The sequence below is a fragment of the Plectrocnemia conspersa genome, unplaced genomic scaffold, assembly GCF_051122295.1.
Source record: "Plectrocnemia conspersa isolate PC_06_02 unplaced genomic scaffold, ASM5112229v1 ptg000014l, whole genome shotgun sequence".
Classification (NCBI taxonomy): Eukaryota; Metazoa; Arthropoda; class Insecta; order Trichoptera; family Polycentropodidae; genus Plectrocnemia; species Plectrocnemia conspersa.
In genome coordinates this window covers 15,208,130-15,230,122 of record NW_028277178.1, presented here as the reverse complement: position 1 = coordinate 15,230,122, position 21,993 = coordinate 15,208,130, and the positions used below count along the sequence as shown (strand labels likewise).

General features: G+C 32.8%; 4 protein-coding genes across 7 annotated transcripts; 1 reads left to right on the top strand and 3 right to left on the bottom strand.

Moving 5' to 3' along the window:
* Positions 1 to 1,216: 1,216 nt before the first annotated feature.
* On the bottom strand, positions 1,217 to 2,681 carry LOC148226324 (uncharacterized). The gene is made up of 4 exons (XM_088204286.1): positions 2,639 to 2,681; positions 2,222 to 2,307; positions 1,929 to 2,151; positions 1,217 to 1,862 (listed from the first exon to the last, which is right to left on the bottom strand). Exons 1-4 carry the CDS (start codon positions 2,645 to 2,647, stop codon positions 1,737 to 1,739), a joined length of 444 nt encoding a protein of 147 aa, XP_088060412.1. The 5' UTR covers positions 2,648 to 2,681; the 3' UTR covers positions 1,217 to 1,736.
* Positions 2,682 to 7,206: 4,525 nt separating this feature from the next.
* Positions 7,207 to 8,906, bottom strand: LOC148226323 (uncharacterized). Its single transcript, XM_088204685.1, has 4 exons — positions 8,851 to 8,906; positions 8,403 to 8,488; positions 8,110 to 8,332; positions 7,207 to 8,046 (listed from the first exon to the last, which is right to left on the bottom strand). The coding sequence occupies exons 1-4, from the start codon at positions 8,857 to 8,859 to the stop codon at positions 7,921 to 7,923; spliced, it is 444 nt and encodes a 147-aa protein (XP_088060811.1). The 5' UTR covers positions 8,860 to 8,906; the 3' UTR covers positions 7,207 to 7,920.
* A 980-nt stretch (positions 8,907 to 9,886) lies between these two features.
* On the top strand, positions 9,887 to 17,683 carry Lon (lon protease homolog, mitochondrial). Of its 4 annotated transcripts, none has more exons than XM_088204683.1 (15): positions 9,887 to 10,229; positions 10,305 to 10,390; positions 10,618 to 10,876; positions 11,012 to 11,276; positions 12,006 to 12,135; positions 12,201 to 12,341; positions 12,415 to 12,578; positions 15,378 to 15,607; positions 15,676 to 15,868; positions 15,930 to 16,117; positions 16,181 to 16,356; positions 16,418 to 16,583; positions 16,653 to 16,839; positions 17,193 to 17,382; positions 17,448 to 17,683. In XM_088204683.1, the coding sequence occupies exons 1-15, from the start codon at positions 9,980 to 9,982 to the stop codon at positions 17,595 to 17,597; spliced, it is 2,775 nt and encodes a 924-aa protein (XP_088060809.1). In that variant the 5' UTR covers positions 9,887 to 9,979; the 3' UTR covers positions 17,598 to 17,683. The 4 variants fall into 4 exon arrangements, with proteins under 4 accessions (XP_088060809.1, XP_088060808.1, XP_088060807.1 ...); XM_088204682.1 differs by having other exon boundaries at positions 10,979 to 11,276; XM_088204681.1 differs by having other exon boundaries at positions 9,887 to 10,390.
* Positions 17,674 to 21,712, bottom strand: fws (Conserved oligomeric Golgi complex subunit 5 four way stop). The gene has a single exon (XM_088204684.1). It carries the CDS (start codon positions 21,619 to 21,621, stop codon positions 19,408 to 19,410), a length of 2,214 nt encoding a protein of 737 aa, XP_088060810.1. The 5' UTR covers positions 21,622 to 21,712; the 3' UTR covers positions 17,674 to 19,407.
* Positions 21,713 to 21,993: the final 281 nt, after the last annotated feature.

Below are 21,993 nucleotides of genomic sequence, written 5' to 3'. Positions count from 1 at the left end.
GTCTACATGGTTAACTATTATTTTTCTATTTATAAGCCCTTTTTTCTCAAAAAATGGTCGACATTATAATATTAGTTTATTTTATCGAGTTAACATATCGAAATTTATTATTAAAGATTTTTAATTAACGGGTTAAAATAATTTTTATTTCTTTCGCAGTATTTAATTTTGGTAATCGGGTGGCAATCAGACATATTGAAGAGAAAACAACCTTTTCACTTCGATCGTCAGTGGTGTAGTAGGGCCGGAACAAACCGAAACGTCGTACCGGTAGTTTTCTCCATGACCGAAATGGGTTCCAGTACAATTTGTTACTAGATATACTAAGATAAAAATAATCTTCTTACAAAAGAAGAAACATCTTCTAAAAACGATTTGTTAAAAGATCTGTTTCTTCATTCAAGAAGATCAAATAAATTTAAACATATCTTCTACCAAATCGTTATTGAAGATCTGCACAACCCACTTAAAGCGTAACAAACAAAATAACTAAGGTAATTGTCTCTGGGTTCATATAAACTGAAATCTTATTGATTACCCTAAAGAGGAGTAGCGTTGCAGTACTTAATATATAGAACTACAAAGTTTATTTAAACCGCATTTTGGCCAATAGAAGAGCGCAAAAACAATTACTTCTCAGAAGTCAAAAGCAATAAAATCGTGTTGGCGCCGTTGCGAACGCTGCGATGATGCCAACACGATTTTATTGCTTGTGACGTGAATTTTTGACTTCCGAGAAGTGATAATTGCGCTCTCTTATTGACCAAAATTTAGTTTGAATAAACTTTGACTAATACTTTCATATCAGAAGACTGTAGTAACATCGGTAAGAATAGTTATCATATTTTTAATACATAGTGTAATATTCAAGTGCAGACCAACTATGGAGCAACATGCGAGATGCGACGTCTGTCTGTACTTCTTCTTCCATTTATTTTCCCTTAAGTAATGAGTTGGCTTAGTTCGAATTTTGAACTTTCATGTTAGGTTTGGGTTTGAACAGAAAATGGACATTTCGCAATTAACAAATTGAGTTTCATATACATTTTAGAGAAGCATATTAGCGAATATAATGGACTAGAATTGATTTAAGAGCAATTGCCTACAATCTTTAAATCACTGTTCTCCAATTTAATAATTTATACTTTATTATTACAATTTTTTCTATACTTTCTTTATTAAAGCAATAACATTATAATTAAAATAAATAAAATAATTATCTGCAATATTTTTATTAATACCTTTTTTCAAATTTAATTTAAAATTTCATTCGGTGAAATGTCCGAGAGTCAACTTCATACCACTAAGCGATAAAATTATCTCGTTACTGTTATATGCACGCATACAAACTATGCAAATTGAAGTCAGTAGTAATCATTACCGACAATATCCCAAGAACGGGACCATTTATATGAAGACTAATGCTTTAGCAGATTCCCACGGTGGGGCATAACGCTTCAGAGATGGTACACGTCGGCAATTATCAACTACACCACACTACTGTTTAATTAAAAGAGGCCAGTGGGGCATATGACTTTTGAAAAGACTACGGTGGGTCATGGCATAAAGAAAAATGAGAAACACTGCTTTAGCATGTAATTTCACGTAGGAATTTAGTTTTAATTTTTGTAGCAAAAATCTTGTACTATGTAATCGGAATAGGTAAGATCAGATTATAAAAAAAAACATTTTTTTAATGGTTTATTCTTAAAATTAAGATATTAGTCATTATTAATTTACTTAAGTGGAATAAACCTAGAACTGTGGGTGGCACCAATACCGGGCCTGCCGTGCTTTACAAGCTTGTATGTTACGGAAAATTCGCCTAAATAGTGTCCGATCATTTCTGGTTTAATTTCAACCTAAAACACAAAGTATTACATTAGACTCATTCTATATATTATTATTATATGTTAATTGATATTCACCAAATTGAAAGTTTTTCCATTGTAGACGCCCACAATGGATCCGACCATCTCAGGAACGATGATCATGTTTCTCAAGTGGGTCTTGACAACCTCTGGCTTTTCATTGGGTGGAGCATTTTTCTTGGCTTCGCGCAATTTCTTAACGAGAGCCATCGGCTTGCGTTTCAATCCGCGGGAGAAACGTCTGCGCGCTCTCGCGTGCATCAGTTCTAACAATTGTTCGCTGCGAATAACAATTTATTATTTACAACACGAAACCGTCAGATGTAAAAAGTATCTCGAAGATAACTAACTTGGGCATATCGAGGAGTTGATCCAGATCGACGCCTCGGAAGGTGAACTTCCTGAAGGTACGCTTCTTCTTCTGAACATCTTCAACCTGTAAAAATCATACTATTAACATAAGTCATAAGATAATAACATAATTTGATAAACATTTGTTTTGATACACACAAAAAGTATCAAACATAGCAATGCAATAATAATGTTTTAATCATATTACTAGATATTAAATTTGTAATAATTATTAGTTAGCTAGAAAGTAAACTAAAATGTCACTTGTCAATTTTTGTATATGTCAAAAACATAACTCTTCTAGATATCATACAAAAGTTAAATCGATCTATGTTTATATCGAATGTGTAGTTTTCGATATTTTGGGCGTTAATGTAGAGGGATTGCGTAGATATTTATAGATTTCGCCGGCTTACCTCGGCCATGGTGACGGCGGAAAGGTGCGCGGTTGAAAAAACCGATGACAGATAGTGTTTATGGCCAAAGATCACAATTAAAAATAATGTTGCAAGCCTGAGTTTTATTTGTATTATTTTTTTATAAATGTAATCTAAAATTATGAAGTTGTTGGGGGCCTATATACATATATATATATATGGCTCGTATTTTTCGGGTCAGAATTTTTACATGGTTTTGGTCAGAATTTATATTGCATGGGTCAGAATTTATATTAATTGGTCAGAATTGAAATCGGATCGGTTAGAATTAATATTAAATGGTAAGATTTATGTTGACACATGGTCAGATTCGATTTTTGCAGTTGCCAATAGTGTTATCGTTTAAGATTGGTACAACTGTTCGACGGTATCTGTCGTTTACATCTTGACAGTTCTGACGCACCAACGCTGAATCAACAGCTCTTGTCAACACAAACTATTAGACCTTCACTAAGACCACCACTACTGTGAATGATAATCAAAGTGTAACATTCTAAAATAAAAAAAAATCATTTTATAACATGGTTTTTATTTATTAATAATTACAAATTTATAAAGGAAAAGGAAGGCATCTCGCTACCGCTCGCGCTGACTTTCACTGTAGAACCAAACAACCTAACCTTTTTTTAATGGTATTGTATTGATTTGTTCTCATTTCGGTATATCTTGGACATTGTCCAGCATCATCCAATCTATGACTAACTGTTCAAAAAGCGAAGACGCATATGTGAGTACCACAATTGGAATGAGATAATAAAATAGGTTAACTTCAAGTTTCCTGCGTAAAATATGTGACTATGGCAGCAAGTTACTTTATTATGACCATGTGTTATTTTTATTCTGACCATTTATTATTTTTATTCTGACCATGCTATATTTCAGGCATGGCAAACCTAGGGCACGCGTGCCGGAGATGGCACGTTTGAGAATTTGGATTGCACGCGAACGATTTCCAAGTTCAAAAATATTTTTTAATTTAAAATTTAAAAAATTAAAATCTTGATTAAATAACCTGTGAATTATTAATTAATTTCATTTTATTAATTATCAAATGTTTTCTAAGATAAACGACAATCGTTTTAAAAAAATAATTAATTTTTTTTTTTTTGGTAATTTTTTTACTCCTTGGGCACGCCACACAATCGAGGAATAATATTTGAGGATTTTTGAGGAAAATTGATTTTTGTTCTGACCAAAATTTGATTTAAATTCTGACCATTTAATTACAAGTCTATATATATATATGTGTATTTATTTAGGCTTATTATGGCCAAAACTTGGTAGCACTCTGGTAGCACTGTTGTGACGGACTCTCTTCTCTTGGCAACTCTTGCGGGCTCGCACGCCAGTGCATGCCTCATAAATTTATTATTTATAAATTATTATAAATAATAATATTTTTAATATATAATTAACTTTGTAAAGTATACATCTGGCTTTTTAGTTTACATAGCGTTATCTCCGCGCTTTATCTCGAAAACAGTTAATCTTTTTTATACTTTTTTTCAAATTAGAAATAAATTTAACAATTAAAAATTTCCTTGAATGAAATGTCCTAGGCTTGGGGCCTAAGTTTTACACCAGGGTTTCCCAAACTTTTTCGGTTTTCGACACCCTTAAAATATCAAAATCTTTTCGCAACGCCCCAAGGCAAAACATTTGTCTATCATATGGCAAACCTTATGTTACTAATAGTTTTTCTTCATTTTCAATTCAGAAACGCATTGATATATCTATACCTCTTATGTTGTCTGAATTTAATTTAATAAATAATCAAAACTGCTGACTTTCTTGTGAAATTGAAAAACTTACCTTTTGAAAAGTTAATTGCGAAAATTTAAAAGCGAACACTATTTTCTTTGCAATAGTATAAAATACACAATTTCAGCTGTCTCGATAGCATCTATATTGAGACTGGACAGCCACCAGGGTCTTAGTTGCAGCGGCTGGCCATGTGTCCGAACGCATTCATTAGGACACGCAGTTGAAGTGCACATTTGATGTGGTTAGGTTAGTTTAAAAATAAATTCACAAACAATTTATTGAACAGACATTATTAAAATAATTAATGGGATGGGTGGGCTTGTTTTTCACTACACAACTTTTTAAATCTCGGAATAAAACTGGATATTGCGACCCTCATTTCCTGTTCCACGTTAATTTTCGAACCATATTTACTTTTTATTACCACGACCGCGAAAACTCAACTTCGCACAAATAGGACGTTGCAAATGGAATTAATATTCATAGACTAATATTCTTTACCACTAAGCAGTGAATATTCTTCTTTTACTGATATCCAAAAATCAAAAAAATCCATGCTATCTAATTTTGACTTCAATGTATTATCGCAAGACAACTAAATAAGAGATTCTTCTTCTAAAGAAGTAAATTTGGTTGGAGCTTTGGCTCTAAATGGGTCTTGAATCCATGTAAATTTGTCGATATTATCTTCTTGAAAGTATTTATAGAACCACTTGATAGGAGATATTCAAAAACGGATTTAATATTGCAAAACAAATCAACTTCATTGAAGATTACAAACTGGTGCAACAAGGGAAAACTATCATTGATACCATCTCCATTAATTTTTCTTTTCCATAGCTGTAGTTTTTTTTTCTGAAAGCTGAAATCTTTTCTGTTATTTTAGAATGTGCATATTGCGTCCTTGCAGGGAGAGATTCAACCCATTCAACTTTTCAAAGATATCACATAGGTATGCGAGTATAATAAAAAAATTCGTTTCCACAAAGTGTTCGGCATACTCGTGTTTCTTCTTCCAGGAAAGTATATATTTCTTGCTGTAATTGGAACGTACGAGACAATATACTCCCACAAGAGAGCCATCGTTAGTGGCAGTAGTACAACAAAGATGTGTATTCAGCTCCCACATCCTCACATAATTTAAAAAAAAGTATCGTTTTCAGTGGCCGAATTTTTATATAGTTTACTATATTTACCACACGTTCTAAAACTATATTTAGTGGAGGACTCATATACTTTGATGCAAGTGCTTCTCTGTGAATGATGCAACGGGTCCAAACTGAATCTGGAGCTTTGTTTCGAATAAGCACCCGCAATCCTCCATAAAAGCGGAACATCGAACAACCACAGTCAGTACTAACAACACACTTTGTCCATTCCAAATTATTTTCAAACATAAATATATTCAGTAATACTTTTACAAAAGAGAGGGTCCTCCACGATTGAATTACCATCTAAGAACCGTACGTAACAAATCAAGTGTACATCCTTATTATTGTCTGTGGCCTCATCGAGCTGCGATCCAAATTCACTTCCTTTTAATTTTTCAATTAATTGTGTATTGAGATCCTCCGCCACATGCTGAATTCTGCGATTAATGGTATTGTTAGACAAAGGTACGTTTGAAAGCAGCTTCCTCGCCGATTCGCCAATCATAATGTTCACTAAATCTACAACAGCCGGTAGAATGAGTTGCTCTGCGATGATATGGAGCTTTTTACACTTGGCAACTCTATATGATGCTAAAGCATTATTTGGTATTGACTTATGTTTATAAATGGTGCCTTTTTGTTGTTTTAATTCATTTAACTTTCTGGTAAAAAAATTGCGAGGCTTTTTTTTGCGAGGTGCTGGTTTCTAAATGTTGTTTTAACTTACTTGGAAGCATACACTCTGGTGCCAAAACTTTCATACACAATACACACTGCGGTCTCTCTTTATCCAATGTCATTTGTTGATGTAAAACCAAAATCCAAACAAAATCCAAAACAAATTTACAATATTTTCGTTTCCTGGAACCCCTGCCACTAATATGTGGAGCTTCCTCTCTATATTCAGCACTATCTTGATCATTCAAGTTTAATAAAAATTTGTGCATTTTTAGGGTGCTTAGATAAATAACTTAATCACCACACTATTAGGTTAGTTCAACAAACAAAAACTAATACGAGCACTGAGAACCGAAAATGACCGATGAACAAATACAATTCTGTTTTAAATTCACACTCATAATGTGTTATGTTTATGACAAACGGTGACAGCGAATGAATGGATATCCGACTCGCAACTGCGATGTGCACTGATGCGTACGCTGCGCTTGCACACTAAAGACCTTGTCAAACAGAGAGTGAGGTAAAGGCGTTTTTATTTTGTAATAGAGTCCTTCGAGTCTCGTCACACAGAAAAGTGAGCGCGAGGCGTTCTGATGCGTTTTCGCGGCGAACATAACGCCATGACAAACGTAAGGCGAATCGAAACGCGAAAGCGAAGTGAAGCATGAGCAGGATAGTAGTATTATACGACTTTTGATGGATGACGACAGACAGCGAACGCGAGATGCGAAGCGTGCCGGTTGTAATTGTTTACAAACTATTCATTAGACATACGAAAGTAAGTGTAAAATCGGTCTTCACGAGATTCAATTACAGAGCCTACGATACTCTCCATAGTCTTCCCGGGTTTTATTTATGTTGTGTATACACATTCTTTGCCCTTTTTCTTATTTTTTAATAATAAAACAGTCAAAAGTATAATATCGTCTTCTGAATCTGTTTCACTCAACATTTTCAAAATTAATTTAGCGAACACTTTGACATCAGTTCTCTTTCTCCACATGACTAGCTATGTGTCGTCTCCGTATCCCTCGTACTGCAGTTCGCTTCGCTATGTCCATGCGTCTAGTATGACATCTTCACATTGCTCGCGCTTCGGTATGCTCTCCGTTTGACAAGGCCTTTAGTTTTTTCTTAACGGCGTATGATTTGGGGTCACTCAGATCCGAAATTCGCCTTGGCGAATTTGACCACTGGTTATACTGGGGTCTGAGCAGGTTGAGATATGGGAAGTGCTGTTGCCAAATTGTTCACTCCAGCGCAGACTACATGAACGTAAAATGCCAGTCAAATTTACGTTGGCCCAAGTAATAATATTAATATTTCGTATAGGAAAATTTTCACAGCGTTCATGCAGCATATCCTCAGCGCAGTCTGGGAACCCTGCTTTATACCACTATGCGATAAAATTATCCTGGTATTGCTATATACACGCATACAAGCTGAAGTCAGTGGTAATGATCACCAACAATATCCCAATAACGGGACCGTTTAGGTAAATACTAATGATTTACCATGTAATCTTACATAGGAATTTAATTTTAATTTCTGCAGCAAAAATCTTGTACTGTGTAATCGGAATAGGTAAGATCGGATTATAATAAAAAACGTAATATTTTTTTAAGGGTTTATTCTTAAAATAAAGATATTGATGTCATTAAGAATTTACTTGAGTGGAATAAACCTAGAACTGTGGGTGGCACCAATACCGGGCCTGCCGTGCTTTACAAGCTTGTATGTAACGGAAAACTCACCCAAATAGTGTCCGATCATTTCTGGTTTAATTTCAACCTAAAACACCAAGTATTACATTAGACTCATTCTATATATTATTATATGTTAATTGATATTCACCAAATTGAAAGTTTTTCCATTGTAGACGCCCACAATGGATCCGACCATCTCAGGAACGATGATCATGTTTCTCAAGTGGGTCTTGACAACCTCTGGCTTTTCATTGGGTGGAGCATTTTTCTTGGCTTCGCGCAATTTCTTAACGAGAGCCATCGGCTTGCGTTTCAATCCGCGGGAGAAACGTCTGCGCGCTCTCGCGTGCATCAGCTCCAACAATTGTTCGCTGCGAATAACAATTTATTATTTACAACACGAAACCGTCAGTTGTAAAAAGTATATCGAAAATAACTAACTTGGGCATATCGAGGAGTTGATCCAGATCGACGCCTCGGAAGGTGAACTTCCTGAAGGTACGCTTTTTCTTCTGAACATCTTCAGCCTGTAAAAATCATACTATTACAACACAAGTCACAAGAAGGCACATAACCTCAAAAGCACCGGAATTTGATTAACATTTGTTTTGATACGCACAAAAAGTATCACATGTAGCAATGCAATAATAATGTTTAATTCTTATTATTAAATATTAAATTTGTAATAATTATTAGAGTTAGCTAGGGTAACCTAAAATGTCACTTGTCAATTTTTGTACACGCCAAAAACACAACTCTTCTAGATATCATACGAAAGTTAAGATTTCGCGTTAAATCGATCCATATTTATATCGATGGTATAGTTTTCGACATTTTGGGCGTTAAAATGCAGGGATTGCTTAGATATTTACAGATTTCGTCGGCTTACCTCGGCCATGGTGACGGCGGAAAGGAGCGAAGTCGGGGGAAGGCCGATAACACTACAGTGCTTAGGGCCAAAGACCACATTTAAAAAAATGTTACAAACCTGACTTTTATTTGTATTATTTATTTATAAATGTAATTTAAAATAATATTTAGGATTTAAAAAAAGCATTAAAGTAGACTGCGATTGAAAAACTATTTTTGTAACGTACTATATAACAATGACAATTTGTCTAAAGTGTGTTTAAGTTTCACGTGCATATGTTATACCGCTATGTCAGAGAATTTCGCAAGAGAGAAATGAGTTAAACTTAGTAAGGTATTGAAAACAAATTTTCAATAGCTTACTAAGTTTTCGCGGAGAAGTGGGAGCAAGAACTCATATTCCCAAGAATATTACAATAATAGCAATAATTGTTATGAAGATGTTTCTCCATGAACTCGAAGTACCAACAATAGTCTTGAATCCACAAATCGTGTAATAAAATATGAATATGCATTCAGGGAAAGAATACTACTTTACCGATTTTGTGCTCGAATAAAATGAAATAAAGTTGAAAAAATAATTTAAAATATTTTGTTATTTATGTATATACATATATTACAGTCTGTTATGCTGTCATTATTTAAAATGGTGGTTAATCCAAAAGTAAGAAAGTTAAATACATTTTATAACATATTTATTAACAAGTTTTAAAAGTATACTTAAAGATTTCAAAATATAAATACATTTGTTTTTGCAATAGATATATTATTTTCTTACTGATAAATACTTTATTTTGAATAGCAGTATATATCATATTGATTCTTGCACAACAGTCGAATAACAAGTCACCCGTGACGATATCAAAATGAAGCAAAATTATCGCTTTTCAAAATTTTATTTTTTGTATAAATAATCACATCGTGTAGTATTTTTATTAAATTCATGTGACCGCTAATAATATAAACTTATATTTTCGGTTTCAATATTAAATTAATTTACATATTATATCTGTAAAGTGTTTTTTTTTTAAATGTAAATGTCAAAGATGTTTTTTGTGCTGGTAATATTGGTGTTCGTAATGTCAAGTTTTTGTGGAGGTTATATATAATACGTGAATGATTATTTAGTGTTGTGCATTAATATCAAAATGCATACACTAAAGTACTTTCGACGAGTTCCAAATCTCACAAGAAACTATTCCTCGTCGACCTTCGCTAAGTTGTACTATAATTCTTCAAAATTTAACGAGCGAATCAGTGAATTGGGACAGTTAAGAAAAACGTTGTACATTTACCAAAGTCGGCCGTTCTGCTATTTCAAAAATAACATTAAGTGTCGGGAATCGATATTAAAATACAGATACGCCACTAATATAAGACCATTCAGTACCAAAAAAGGTGACCCTGAAACTGTAGCGGAACCGGAGATTGAAAAAGAAACTACTACTAATCACACACAATTGCCTGCTCCAGTTGCCGTTCCAGAAGTTTGGCCTCAACTACCTGTTATTGCAATTAACAGGAACCCTGTATTTCCGAGATTTATAAAATTAATAGAGGTTAGACTGTGATATGATGCAATAATATTTTTTTATGTGACATTGAATTATGAACTGTGTACATATGCAAAGAAAAAATTAGAGATTCTCTATGTTTATATATTATCTATTCAAGTGTTAAATCCTGCATTTTTAATCAATAATATCATTAATGTTTTTTTTTTTAATTAATATTATCATCAATTGACATGAATTAATAATAATTATATATGATTTTTATATTGCAGTTAACAAATCCAGTATTGATAGACTTGATCCGTCGAAAAGTGAATTTAAACCAACCATATGCCGGAATATTTTTAAAGAAAAATGAAGAAAACGAAAAAGATGTTGTTGAAAACTTAGATGAGATACATAACATAGGAACATTTGCCCAGATACACGAAATGCAGGATATGGGAGATAAGTTAAGATTGGTTGTCATGGCGCACAGAAGAGTTAAAATAACGGGCCAACTTTTAGACATTGCCGAAGAACCACAACCAGGTATTATTGATAATTTAAATATAATTGTCTTCCCCGTTTATATTATATGATTATTAAATTATTTTCATATAAAAATTACTACAAATTGGGATATAAAACTAGCAATGAAATTAAAATTTCCACCGTTTAATGCAGAGATTGACGTTAATGTGAAAGAAACTGACGCCGAACGCAGAAGAAGAAAACACCGGAATTTAAAAAACACAGCTCAAAACGCTAAAGCCAGTACCACTGTGCATCCAAAGGTTGATGGACAAACAGAATGTACGCAGCCGTTGTTAATGGTGGAAGTTGAAAATGTGGTACATGATAAATTTACACAGACGGAAGAAGTTAAAGCTTTGACCCAAGAAATAATCAAAACTATAAGAGACATTATTAATTTGAATCCTCTGTATAGGTAATTTTATGATTTATATTTAACCCTTTTGTTGCCAAGCCTTTTGTGATAAACCTAAAACCGCAGCTAGTTTTTTTGTAGATCAAAAATAATTTCCAAATTAAATAACAGGTAGTAAAAGCAAAATCGTAAATAAAGAGTCGTGTCATTTTATTCAAAAAAATACGAAAAAAATTATATTTATCGTCAATTATCTGCATATGTAATGGAAAATATATTTTTATCTAAAATATATTATTGTCTATCAGTTGTTATGAACCACTAAATTATCACAACAAATAATTGCTATGTTTATATAAGAAAGAAAAAAATATATGGTGATATTACTTTTGCGTGTTGTAAATTTCAAAAAAGCAATTATATAATAAGCGAACTGATGCGGTACAACCAGAGAAAAGTGTAGTTTCACGCCATAAATGTTCTTAACAGAGCGACAAAAAAATTGAAATTTATGGTCCTTTCCGCATCACTTCAATAGAGGACCAAATTATCATTTCTAGGTTTTAAGAGCTCAGGGTTAATATCAATCTGATGTTATTTACTTCTAAAGCATAAATCGTACAGCCCATTTAAAATGTGCCTGAGTCTCTTCGATGATGACGTCAGATCAGGCAATTCTCACCATAGTAGCAAAAGCTGATATATCAGATTTTGGCAAACAAAGGGTTATTACTAAATTAAAAATAGTGCTTTGAAGAAACAGCATTTTATATCTGTTATTATTTTCAGAGAAAGCTTACAACAGATGCTTCATCAGGGACAACGCGTAGTCGATAATCCGGTTTATCTTAGTGATTTAGGTGCAGCTTTAACAGGAGCTGAAGCTGCAGATTTACAAGCAGTTTTAGAAGAAATTAATGTAATTACAATACCAATTAAAATATATTACAATGTCAATTAATAAAGTAGATCTTTTGTTTATAGATACCAAAGCGATTGTTGCTTTCATTGTCGCTTCTCAAAAAAGAATTAGAACTCTCAAAACTTCAAGAAAAAATTGGACGAGAAGTAGAAGAAAAAGTGAAGCAGCAACATAGAAAGTATATTTTGCAAGAACAATTAAAAGTAATGAATTTATTAATTAATAATAATTTATTTAGTTTAGAATTCTATTTTATTAACCGATCAACGATTGTAGGCTATTAAAAAAGAATTGGGCATCGAAAAGGAAGATAAAGACGCTGTAGGTGAGAAATTCAAAGAAAGGATAAAAGACAAAATTGTACCCGAAGCCGTCAACGTTGTTATTGAAGAAGAATTGAATAAATTGAATTTCTTGGAAAGTCATAGCTCTGAATTCAAGTAGGATTTTTTAATTTATTTTAATTTATGACCCCAATGCGAGAACATGCTAACTGACATTCATAATTTATAACAAAAATAATAAGTTTTGTAGTGGAGATTGTGGTTTTCTGTCTAGACTTCTGGCCAGTGGTAAAGAACCCCGGTTTTATTTCAGAAAGCCATCACCTTTTGCTTCAAAGCGCTACAAATGTACATGGCAGGCATCAATTAGTGGTATCCATCTCTAGTCCACTTCTACACTTGTTGGAGTGACATATGTATCACCATACTAAACTTTCATCATTCAATAGATTTCAATGGTTTCAATCCTTCACTACTCAAAAAACAAACGATAGAGTTGCAGTAGTGCATGTTGCAAATGTGGTGGTAATTTTGATCTTTTGTTTTTGTTTTTGCATGCCTGATTCGTACTGCCACTTTATGGTCATTATACAAACTACATATAACACTAATTTACAGGACTTTAGAGCGTTGTTTTAAAAAAAATTCCCACTGTAAAGAATACAGAAATTAATTCTAATACAGCCAAATCATTCTATAATATTTACAGTGTGGGGGACGATGGGTGTCAATTACACACAGATTAAGCCGCTGCAGTAGTATTTTTATTAAAAATATGTAGAATTTACATGTTTGTTATTGAAACATAAACGAGTGAATGATGGACGAAGCACCACCGGCTGTTGTCTTTGCGTTGAGGTCCACCGAAAGAAGGCTTTCCTCTGGTGCCGTAACGTCAGTGCTACCAGAGTGCCGCCAAGTTTTGGCCATAATGAATAGATAAATAAATAGACCCGCACAATATATTTATAAATATTTTAACAATTTCTAAATTTTGAAAGAAAGTATTTTATTTGAAAAAAGCTATTCATTTTTTTATGAACGCTTGACATAAACTCAAATAAGTTTTTGGCAAAGTAAGATTTAATATTAATAAATTCATTCATGTCTTATCTATTTTTTTACATATATTCATATATAAGTAAGAAAGTGCTCGCCATCACCAGTGGTGTAGTGCTAAAAAAATAAGTGCCGTAGCACCGAACTTACACCCCCCCCCAAATATTTTTCGTGTATTTTTTTAAATTAGTCAATATTGCTACTTCAAAACATTTTCATTTTTTTCAAATGTTTTGCAATAAAAAAAATTATATGTATTAGACAATTTGAATGAGCAGTATATAAAATAAATGTTCCATTAAACAAATTATTTGTGTATTACTGTTGAGCAGATTAGTCAAAACAGTGAACACCTTGTGAATAACTCTGCAACAAATTCTTTTTTAAAGAAAAAATTTACCTTACATTAATGCACAAACAATTCGTTTTATGAAACAAAGTATTTATTTAAATGCACATATCTCTCAAAATAATTCCCGGTTAAATAGCACCACTTTCAAAAATATTTTTACATCCTGTTATGAATTTTGTGATTATATTTCCTTCCAAGTTGGCAAGTTTTGTCCAAATCTGTATAGAAATTCATATTTAATCAATATTGAAAATAGTAATATAAACAAGAAAATGAAATAGCCGTTAAAAGAAATCTTACTTCTATTTAAATTTCTTATAAAAGTTTCCAGACAGGATCCTCTACATGTTCATTTGCATTCATGTATCTGTGTGTCTGTGGCTGATCGATGACTTCTTAACCATCGAATTCCGCGATCTTATGCCAACTAGATGGCACGCCCTTCAACATGGTCGGTATCGGTCGGTCAAAGTCAAAAGAAAAAGACTAAAACATAAATGTTCTGTTTAGAAATGAGCATATGAGTTGTTTCTATTATTATTTTATGTTAAACATTCGCGGAATGTGAACAATTATTCTTTTAGTTTCAAATGATAATTTTAAATTTTGCAGATTTATAAAAAGTACTAGAACGCGTTCCGTTCTGGCTTAAAAAAAGTGTGATGGGTCCACTACACTAGTGGCCATAATTCCTCTTATTATAACATAATGAAACTCAATAATTATCAGAATCTATTGAATTATTATTCTTTAAATAAAAATACTTTCTTAGAAATTATTTTATCCTCATTATTGTGGAAGTACATATATATGTAAATAAGAAAAATATTTTATAATCCAAGCCATAAATAAAACGGAAAACATGAAATATAAAATCAATATATAAACAGAATGATAAAAGCAGAACTATTTGATATGCTAAAAATAAGAATTATCGTTAATAAAACTAATACCGTTCTTTAATATGCACTTTTTTTTAAATTTCTTATAGTGCACATATTTTACCAATTTTCAAAGGTTAAAAAATCTAGTCATTGCCAGTTTCATATATATTACGTTTATTGCATGTCAATTTTTTATAGAAAACAGGACACAATAATAATAATACATATAGAAACGATGCATTGGTCAGTCAAAACTTAGTATTCTCAAATTCACCCATACTTATTTGGCAAAAGCGGACAAATAAAATGCATTTGTTAAACGCTACCTGCTGACTGTTTTCGAAATAGGGTTTTTTTGTGAATTTTATGTAATAGATATTAAAACACATTTTTGCTAAAAATTTCAGTTTAAAAACATGTTCTTTCTTAAGGGATTTCTTATCATTTGACTACTTCTGATATCAATTGGAATGCATTATCTTGTTTGTTTTCTATTTGTAGGTCATCCGTTACGTTATATAAATGTTTAAGTAATGACCTATGACTTTATCATATAAAAACAATTTAGATATCGATACATTTTTGATATATTTATGAAAACTGATTATTGGAAATTTTAAAGTATTGCTCAAATATTATATTAAAAAATTATACTTTCAGCGTAACGAGGAATTATTTAGATTGGCTAACTTCTTTGCCATGGGGTGTTACTTCAAAGGAAAATTTAGATATTGCCACAGCGTCTGGTGTGTTAGACGAGGATCATTATGGAATGGACGATGTTAAGAAGCGGATACTCGAGTTCATAGCTGTGTCTCAATTGAAAGGTTCAACACAAGGTAAAATCCTCTGCTTCCATGGACCACCAGGAATAGGAAAAACTAGTATAGGTACATCAATATAATATTATACGATTCAATTTATATCAATATATATTAAAGTTTCATTTAAATTTTAGCTCGCTCCATTGCGCGTGCTTTGAATAGAGAATATTTTAGATTTTCCGTCGGCGGTATGACCGACGTTGCTGAAATCAAAGGTCACAGAAGAACGTACGTCGGAGCGATGCCAGGAAAGATCATTCAATGCCTGAAGAAAACTAAAACTGAAAATCCTTTGGTTTTGATTGATGAAGTCGATAAGATTGGAAAGTATGTAACAGTAAACTTATGATAAAATATGAATGTATATTTAATAAATGTGATTTTTTAGGGGATATCAAGGAGATCCTAGCTCGGCTCTCTTAGAACTATTGGACCCTGAACAAAACTCCAATTTTTTGGATCATTACCTTGATGTACCGGTTGATCTGTCTAAAGTTTTGTTTATTTGCACGGCAAATATAACTGACACGATTCCGGAACCGCTACGAGACAGAATGGAAATGATTGATATGTCAGGTAGATATAAAGATATATTGTCCATTAGAGAGAATAAATTAAATTAACTTGATTTATTTTTAGGATATGTTGCTGAAGAAAAACTAGCAATTGCAAAGCAATATCTTGTTCCTCAAGCTATGAAGAATTGTGGTATGCCAGATGAGAGAGTAATAATCACCGATGAATCGCTGAATACTTTAATTAAACAATATTGTCGGGAGAGTGGTGTAAGAAATTTACAAAAGCATATTGAAAAGGTAAATATGATTTATGTTCTAATCAAATTGCCATATATTATATTATTTTTTATAATTGCAGATCATAAGAAAAGTTGCATTTAAAATAGTTAAGAAAGAAATAGATAATGTTTCGATAATGAACGATAATTTAAATGAATATGTCGGCAAACCTGTGTTTACGCATGATAGAATGTACGATATTACACCGCCCGGTGTAGTGATGGGTTTAGCATGGACGGCAATGGGTTTGTATATTTATTGATTGTTATTATATTTTTAATTAGAAACGTTATCAAATGATACAATGTTTTTAGGCGGATCGACATTATTTATCGAAACTGCAATAAGGAAATCAATATCGTCTGGTAAAGACGGTGAAGGTACTTTGGAGTTGACTGGACATCTCGGTGATGTGATGAAAGAATCAGTGCGGATTGCTCTAACTGTAGCTAGAAATTTCATGCTAAACGTCGACGCATGCAATGAATTCTTGAATAAGAGGTAATTGTAATAATAATAAATCACTTAATTAATTTATTTTGTTCCATATTAATATTAAAAACCAGATCCATGTGTAACTTATAAAATTCATCACTACTAGAACTGAATTCTTTAAGTTTTATTTAACACATCTATTATCAGAGATTAAAGTTTGTTGATATTGAGCTTATCATAATTCCCTCATGTGTTTAGATCATTGTTAGAAAATGAATTCAAATTTCTTTACTTATTAAGTTGATAGGATGTATAGGGACTGTCGTATTATCATCATCACTTTCACGGACATTGTATGCCTATAATTGATGGAGATATTTTTACATATAATATAATTATTATTATATAAATTATTTCAGCAATATTCACTTGCACGTTCCGGAAGGTGCGACCCCTAAAGATGGTCCATCAGCAGGTTGCACAATCACAACGGCTCTTATCTCCTTAGCTTTAAATAAGCCTATCAGACAAAATATTGCAATGACTGGTGAAATATCGCTAACTGGAAAAATATTACCCGTGGGCGGCATTAAGGAAAAGACTATAGCGGTAAATGATTCACTTCACGATAATATAATTTACACATGATTTACGATGCATTATATACATTTCAGGCTAAGAGAGTCGGTGTAAATTGTATATTGTTACCCGAAGAGAACAAAAAAGATTACGATGATTTGCCAAAGTTCATCACTGAAGGTATCGAAGTACATTTCACCCGTAATTATTCTGATGTTTACAACATTGTTTTCAATCACGATTAAATAAATGGGAACATAGGAGGAAAATCTGTGAATATTATGTTATAAGAAATATATTGTTGAATAAATAAACATTTAGTTTTTATAAATGGCTTTTTATTGTGCTCGATATAAAATTATACACATAACTAATAAATATGTATAAAAAAAAACAACAACATAATAACACTGAAACTATTGTACGACTCGAGTATATGCAATCAATTTTATGAAATGATTCATTATTTAAGTTTACAAATTACGCTAATAAAAATATATATGTATGTAGTGGGTTATTTTAAGTGTTGTGTTTTATATTTAGATGTAATATTTTATTGAATTATATACATACGTATGAAAATAAATTTACATTTTTACAAGTTTTTTGCAATCATTGTACAAATAAATTGCTGAACTTTTTTGCTACAAAGATATGATAAGCTGATTTATACGTAAAATTACACATTGATTTGTAGTGTAAAGAAATAAATTATCATTGTCCAAATTCACCTCTACTTAATGAAATATTCTAACCTAGTCACATTCAAAATGGTGCATATGGTCGCCCCAATTATAATGCATTATACACTTGCATTGATTTTATCTAAGTTGCATTGAAATACTTTTAATGTGGTGACTCATAACAGAAATCCAGTCATATTCGAGTATTAAATGGAAGAACCGACTGTAATAAAAGTCTAAGCTATCAAACAAATAATTACAGCAATACTATATAATAAAAATCGATAATTATAAGCTAGTCCAAAATTCAGATTTAAATCAATGCAATACATCTTATATATTAAAACTACAACAAATTATTTATTTTCTAAGCACTTAATTTTTTTTTTGTTATTAATATATAGTCACCTTGTTTCAAAATCATTTTTCTTGAATATAGTGATTCACAGTATTTCATTTGTTGACTATAAATTATAACAAGCACTACATATGCTAATACAAAACTAATTACATCATCACTAATTACAGCTCAAAAGTCATTCATTCCTAAGCAATAATAAATTATTTAGCAAAATAAAAGTATTGTCAAATTGATTGTAACAAAAAACTATGAGCTAAGTAAAAGTGCAATTTTACGTAAAATAACAGTATAAATTTGTAGCAAAAACTTGTCATATTGTGTACAACCAACAATTTTTTTTGTTATAGTAGATTTTGGCAATAAATTGAATGGTCAGTAACTTCTGCGCCTCTCACGAATCGTTTGTTCTTCTCTAAACCACAAATTTAATGATTAAAGTTCATTATTTGTACATCAAGATTATTTTGTAGAATGATAGCAGATATGTAATTTTTACAAAACCATTTTATAATACATAATGTTTAAGAAAGCATATTAGCATTCGCCGTCAAAATTTAATCGTTGAATTAAGAAACAACAATTTAATACAAGTACTAACCATTTATTTAAGTTACTGACCCAATAAATACAACCCGTCGATTTAATTTAAAACGATCATGGTTTTTCAATATTTTTAATCGACTAAAACAATAAAAACTAATTATAGCAATAAATATTTTTCTATTTTAAGCTAGAGCCAAAAAGTGATTTATTATAAGCAAAAGCAAATTTTGTCAATATAAAAGTATTGCAAAACCATGAATTTTGCCATAAATATTCAAAAATAAAACCGATATAAGCGCATATTTTTACATAAATAAATCAGTTTAAATTTGTCGTAAAAGACTTGTTGCAAGAATACAAAATACAAATTATTTTTGAGTATTTAGTCAAAAAATCAGCGCATAATTTTACATATAAATTAAGTTATTGAAATTTGTAGCAAAAAATAAGTATCATTATTGTGACAAACTACATATTAAATTTTCGCGCTTCATCTAACAATTGCAATAAAAGCGGATACATGTCGTCGTATTTCGTTATGTTATGCTGATTGACGTGGTTGACGTATCTCTGTAGCGCCCCAGCGATGAATTCGACTCGTTCTCTCTCGTTTCTGTGCTGGTGCAGCCAATCCACGAGCTGTCGATTCGACCAGCCGGCGCACTGGTGTGGAGAAAGCAGATCTGGACCAGCGAACGCGAAAAGCAGCAACATGACTAAAGAATGCGGCATCGTACTGTTCCTGCAAGTGTGCTCGGCTATCTTATTAGGAGCCAGACTCAGTAGAATGTGAATCGTGCGCAACTCTTCGAACGGATTCGGGTAATCCATGTGCGAAGTGAAAGCGCTCAATATAATGAGCAGTTGTTTGCAGTCAAAGTATAACTTCCTTCGCCTATAGTCAGTTATCGGTCTGAGACAGCAGACGTTATAAAGGAAGGTCTTAGAACAATGCTTAGCGATTTCTTCGCTGCATCCGTTGAGCGCAACTCTGTCGTCGTATAAACATAAGTATATATTTCGACACCTCAATAAGAATTGCTGTAATTCTCTCATGTAGAGCGAACACGACGTTATGGTCGTAACGTCCACTTTGATAGGCTCCGGCTCGCTGTGCATACTGCCCAATATGAGATCGATGGCCGATTTGATAGATATACAGAAAGGTTGTAAGACGCCGACGCACGATATGTCTTTCAAACTCTCTTGAATGATATTAATACTTTCTGCTGATAAGATGGTCAACATGTTCATTATTACTCTGTTTATTTTTTTAGAAAAATAGAATAATATGTTGGATAAAGCGGCGTTTCGCGTCTGCGAACTGGTCGGAGCTTCGATCACTTGGCCGGCGTCGGCGTCCATACATATCCGCTGTTCCGCTTCCGTGCTCATTTGTTTGATGCATTTAGCTACGCTCGTCGCTAACGCTAAACTCAATTGTTTATCGCCGAGCGCTACGCTCAAAGCGTTAGATATGGCTCTCACGGCTTCGTCTACCTGTTCCAAAGTGGGCACGTGACTCATCTGCCACATAGATCGCACCGGATCTAACAATTTAGCCAACGATTTAGATAAGAAAGTGTTTTCCCAAGCGCTCAACGTATCTCTCTTGATCGCAAATTGTTTATAATGAAGCTTGTTACACAATTCGTTATAGCATTTCAACAACCTGGGGAAATCTAGCTCGATACACTGATTGGCAGTGATGGAGCTCTTCTTCAATTCCAATGAAAATATATTAGATAAATTATTCCAAAATCCTTTAGCCACGTATCTATAATTCTCTAACGTATGCAAGTCGACAAGACAGCTCTGTAAAAGAATTATCTTCTTACAACTGGAGTACAAACATTCGTTGAACAGCTTCTCGATGTTCTCCCAAAGTAGTTGCTTAAAATTTTGCGGGTTCGTTACGTTGACTTTACCCGGTCCGGCTTTAGAAGTATCGACGGATCTTTGTTGCACGTTGAAAGCATTTTGAACATTGAGTGTTATATAATTTAATTCGGAATTGATTAAATCATTAATGACGTCTTTCGCACAATGTAAATTACTAAATATATTAAAACTATGAATCAAAATGCTCTTATCGCCACTCGACAGCCCTAACTGAAGATTTTTAGAAGCATTTTCGATTATTCTCGCCTTGTAAGTCCGCACCGTCTCTAGTTCGTCGACCAGAATGTCGATTCCCTCGAAATCTCCGTCGTCGATCGTCTGTTCGACTTCGTATATCAAAGTAGCTTGCAACGATGGATTTTTATCCAGTTCTTTCAGCCCTTTGCAATAATCGATTATTTTGGCAGCCTGCCTCATTATGTGACACACTTTTTGGATTCTGCTCAAAACGGTAGTCTGATTCTCGAGCATGTCGTAAGGCGTCAACACTTGAGTTCGCAACTTTTCGATCCCTGTCAAAAGTCCTTGAGACTCTATTTGCAGGACGCCTATCGCTTTCTCTAGCGTGGTCGCGTGGCTAGCTTGGGTCAGCAGGTCGTGGTGTTTGGATATCACTTGCGATTCCAGCTCCAGGTTCAATTTGTCGATGCCTTTGTTGAGCATATCTATTTTTTCCGAAGCGCTCATCGCTTTATCGACGGCTTTCTTCGACGCGTTGCAGAAATACTGCCGAAAAAAGTCGTCGTTTTCTATCTCAAAGCAAACATCTTTGTGATCCATGTTTATATTTTCCACATAAACACGCTCAACTATTTAGCGATGTTTGCAAATGACACACACGTCAACCGCTGCCACTACTTGACTTTTCAGTGTTGCTAGCATCTGTTCCATAATCCTTGTCAAATTAATATTCAATTTTTTATTGATATAATTTACAAAAACTATTATATATTTTAATTCAATTCAAAATAACCAACACAAAATCAAATAAAAATAAACAGGTCCTCGGGTTATTGACCGCCCATGTGCAAATATAAATTAGCACAAAAGAAAATTGGTGACCAGACATTTCACCACACGACATTTGGACACAACGACAACTCACCACTGTGACAATTAAACACACGATATTTCACCACAATCCAAAAAACA

Excerpts from the sequence above, each read along its gene's own strand:
- Lon (XM_088204680.1), top strand. The coding sequence starts at position 9,980 with ATGCATACACTAAAGTACTTTCGACGAGTTCCAAATCTCACAAGAAAC. Across the intron at positions 10,391-10,617 it reads GATTTATAAAATTAATAGAG|TTAACAAATCCAGTATTGAT; the intron begins GTTAGACTGTGA and ends TTTATATTGCAG. Across the intron at positions 16,840-17,192 it reads AATGAATTCTTGAATAAGAG|CAATATTCACTTGCACGTTC; the intron begins GTAATTGTAATA and ends AAATTATTTCAG.
- LOC148226324 (XM_088204286.1), bottom strand. Across the intron at positions 2,152-2,221 it reads CAACTCCTCGATATGCCCAA|CGAACAATTGTTAGAACTGA; the intron begins GTTAGTTATCTT and ends TGTTATTCGCAG. Across the intron at positions 1,863-1,928 it reads ATGGAAAAACTTTCAATTTG|GTTGAAATTAAACCAGAAAT; the intron begins GTGAATATCAAT and ends TTTGTGTTTTAG.
- fws (XM_088204684.1), bottom strand. The coding sequence starts at position 21,621 with ATGGATCACAAAGATGTTTGCTTTGAGATAGAAAACGACGACTTTTTT.
- LOC148226323 (XM_088204685.1), bottom strand. Across the intron at positions 8,333-8,402 it reads CAACTCCTCGATATGCCCAA|CGAACAATTGTTGGAGCTGA; the intron begins GTTAGTTATTTT and ends TGTTATTCGCAG. Across the intron at positions 8,047-8,109 it reads ATGGAAAAACTTTCAATTTG|GTTGAAATTAAACCAGAAAT; the intron begins GTGAATATCAAT and ends TTGGTGTTTTAG.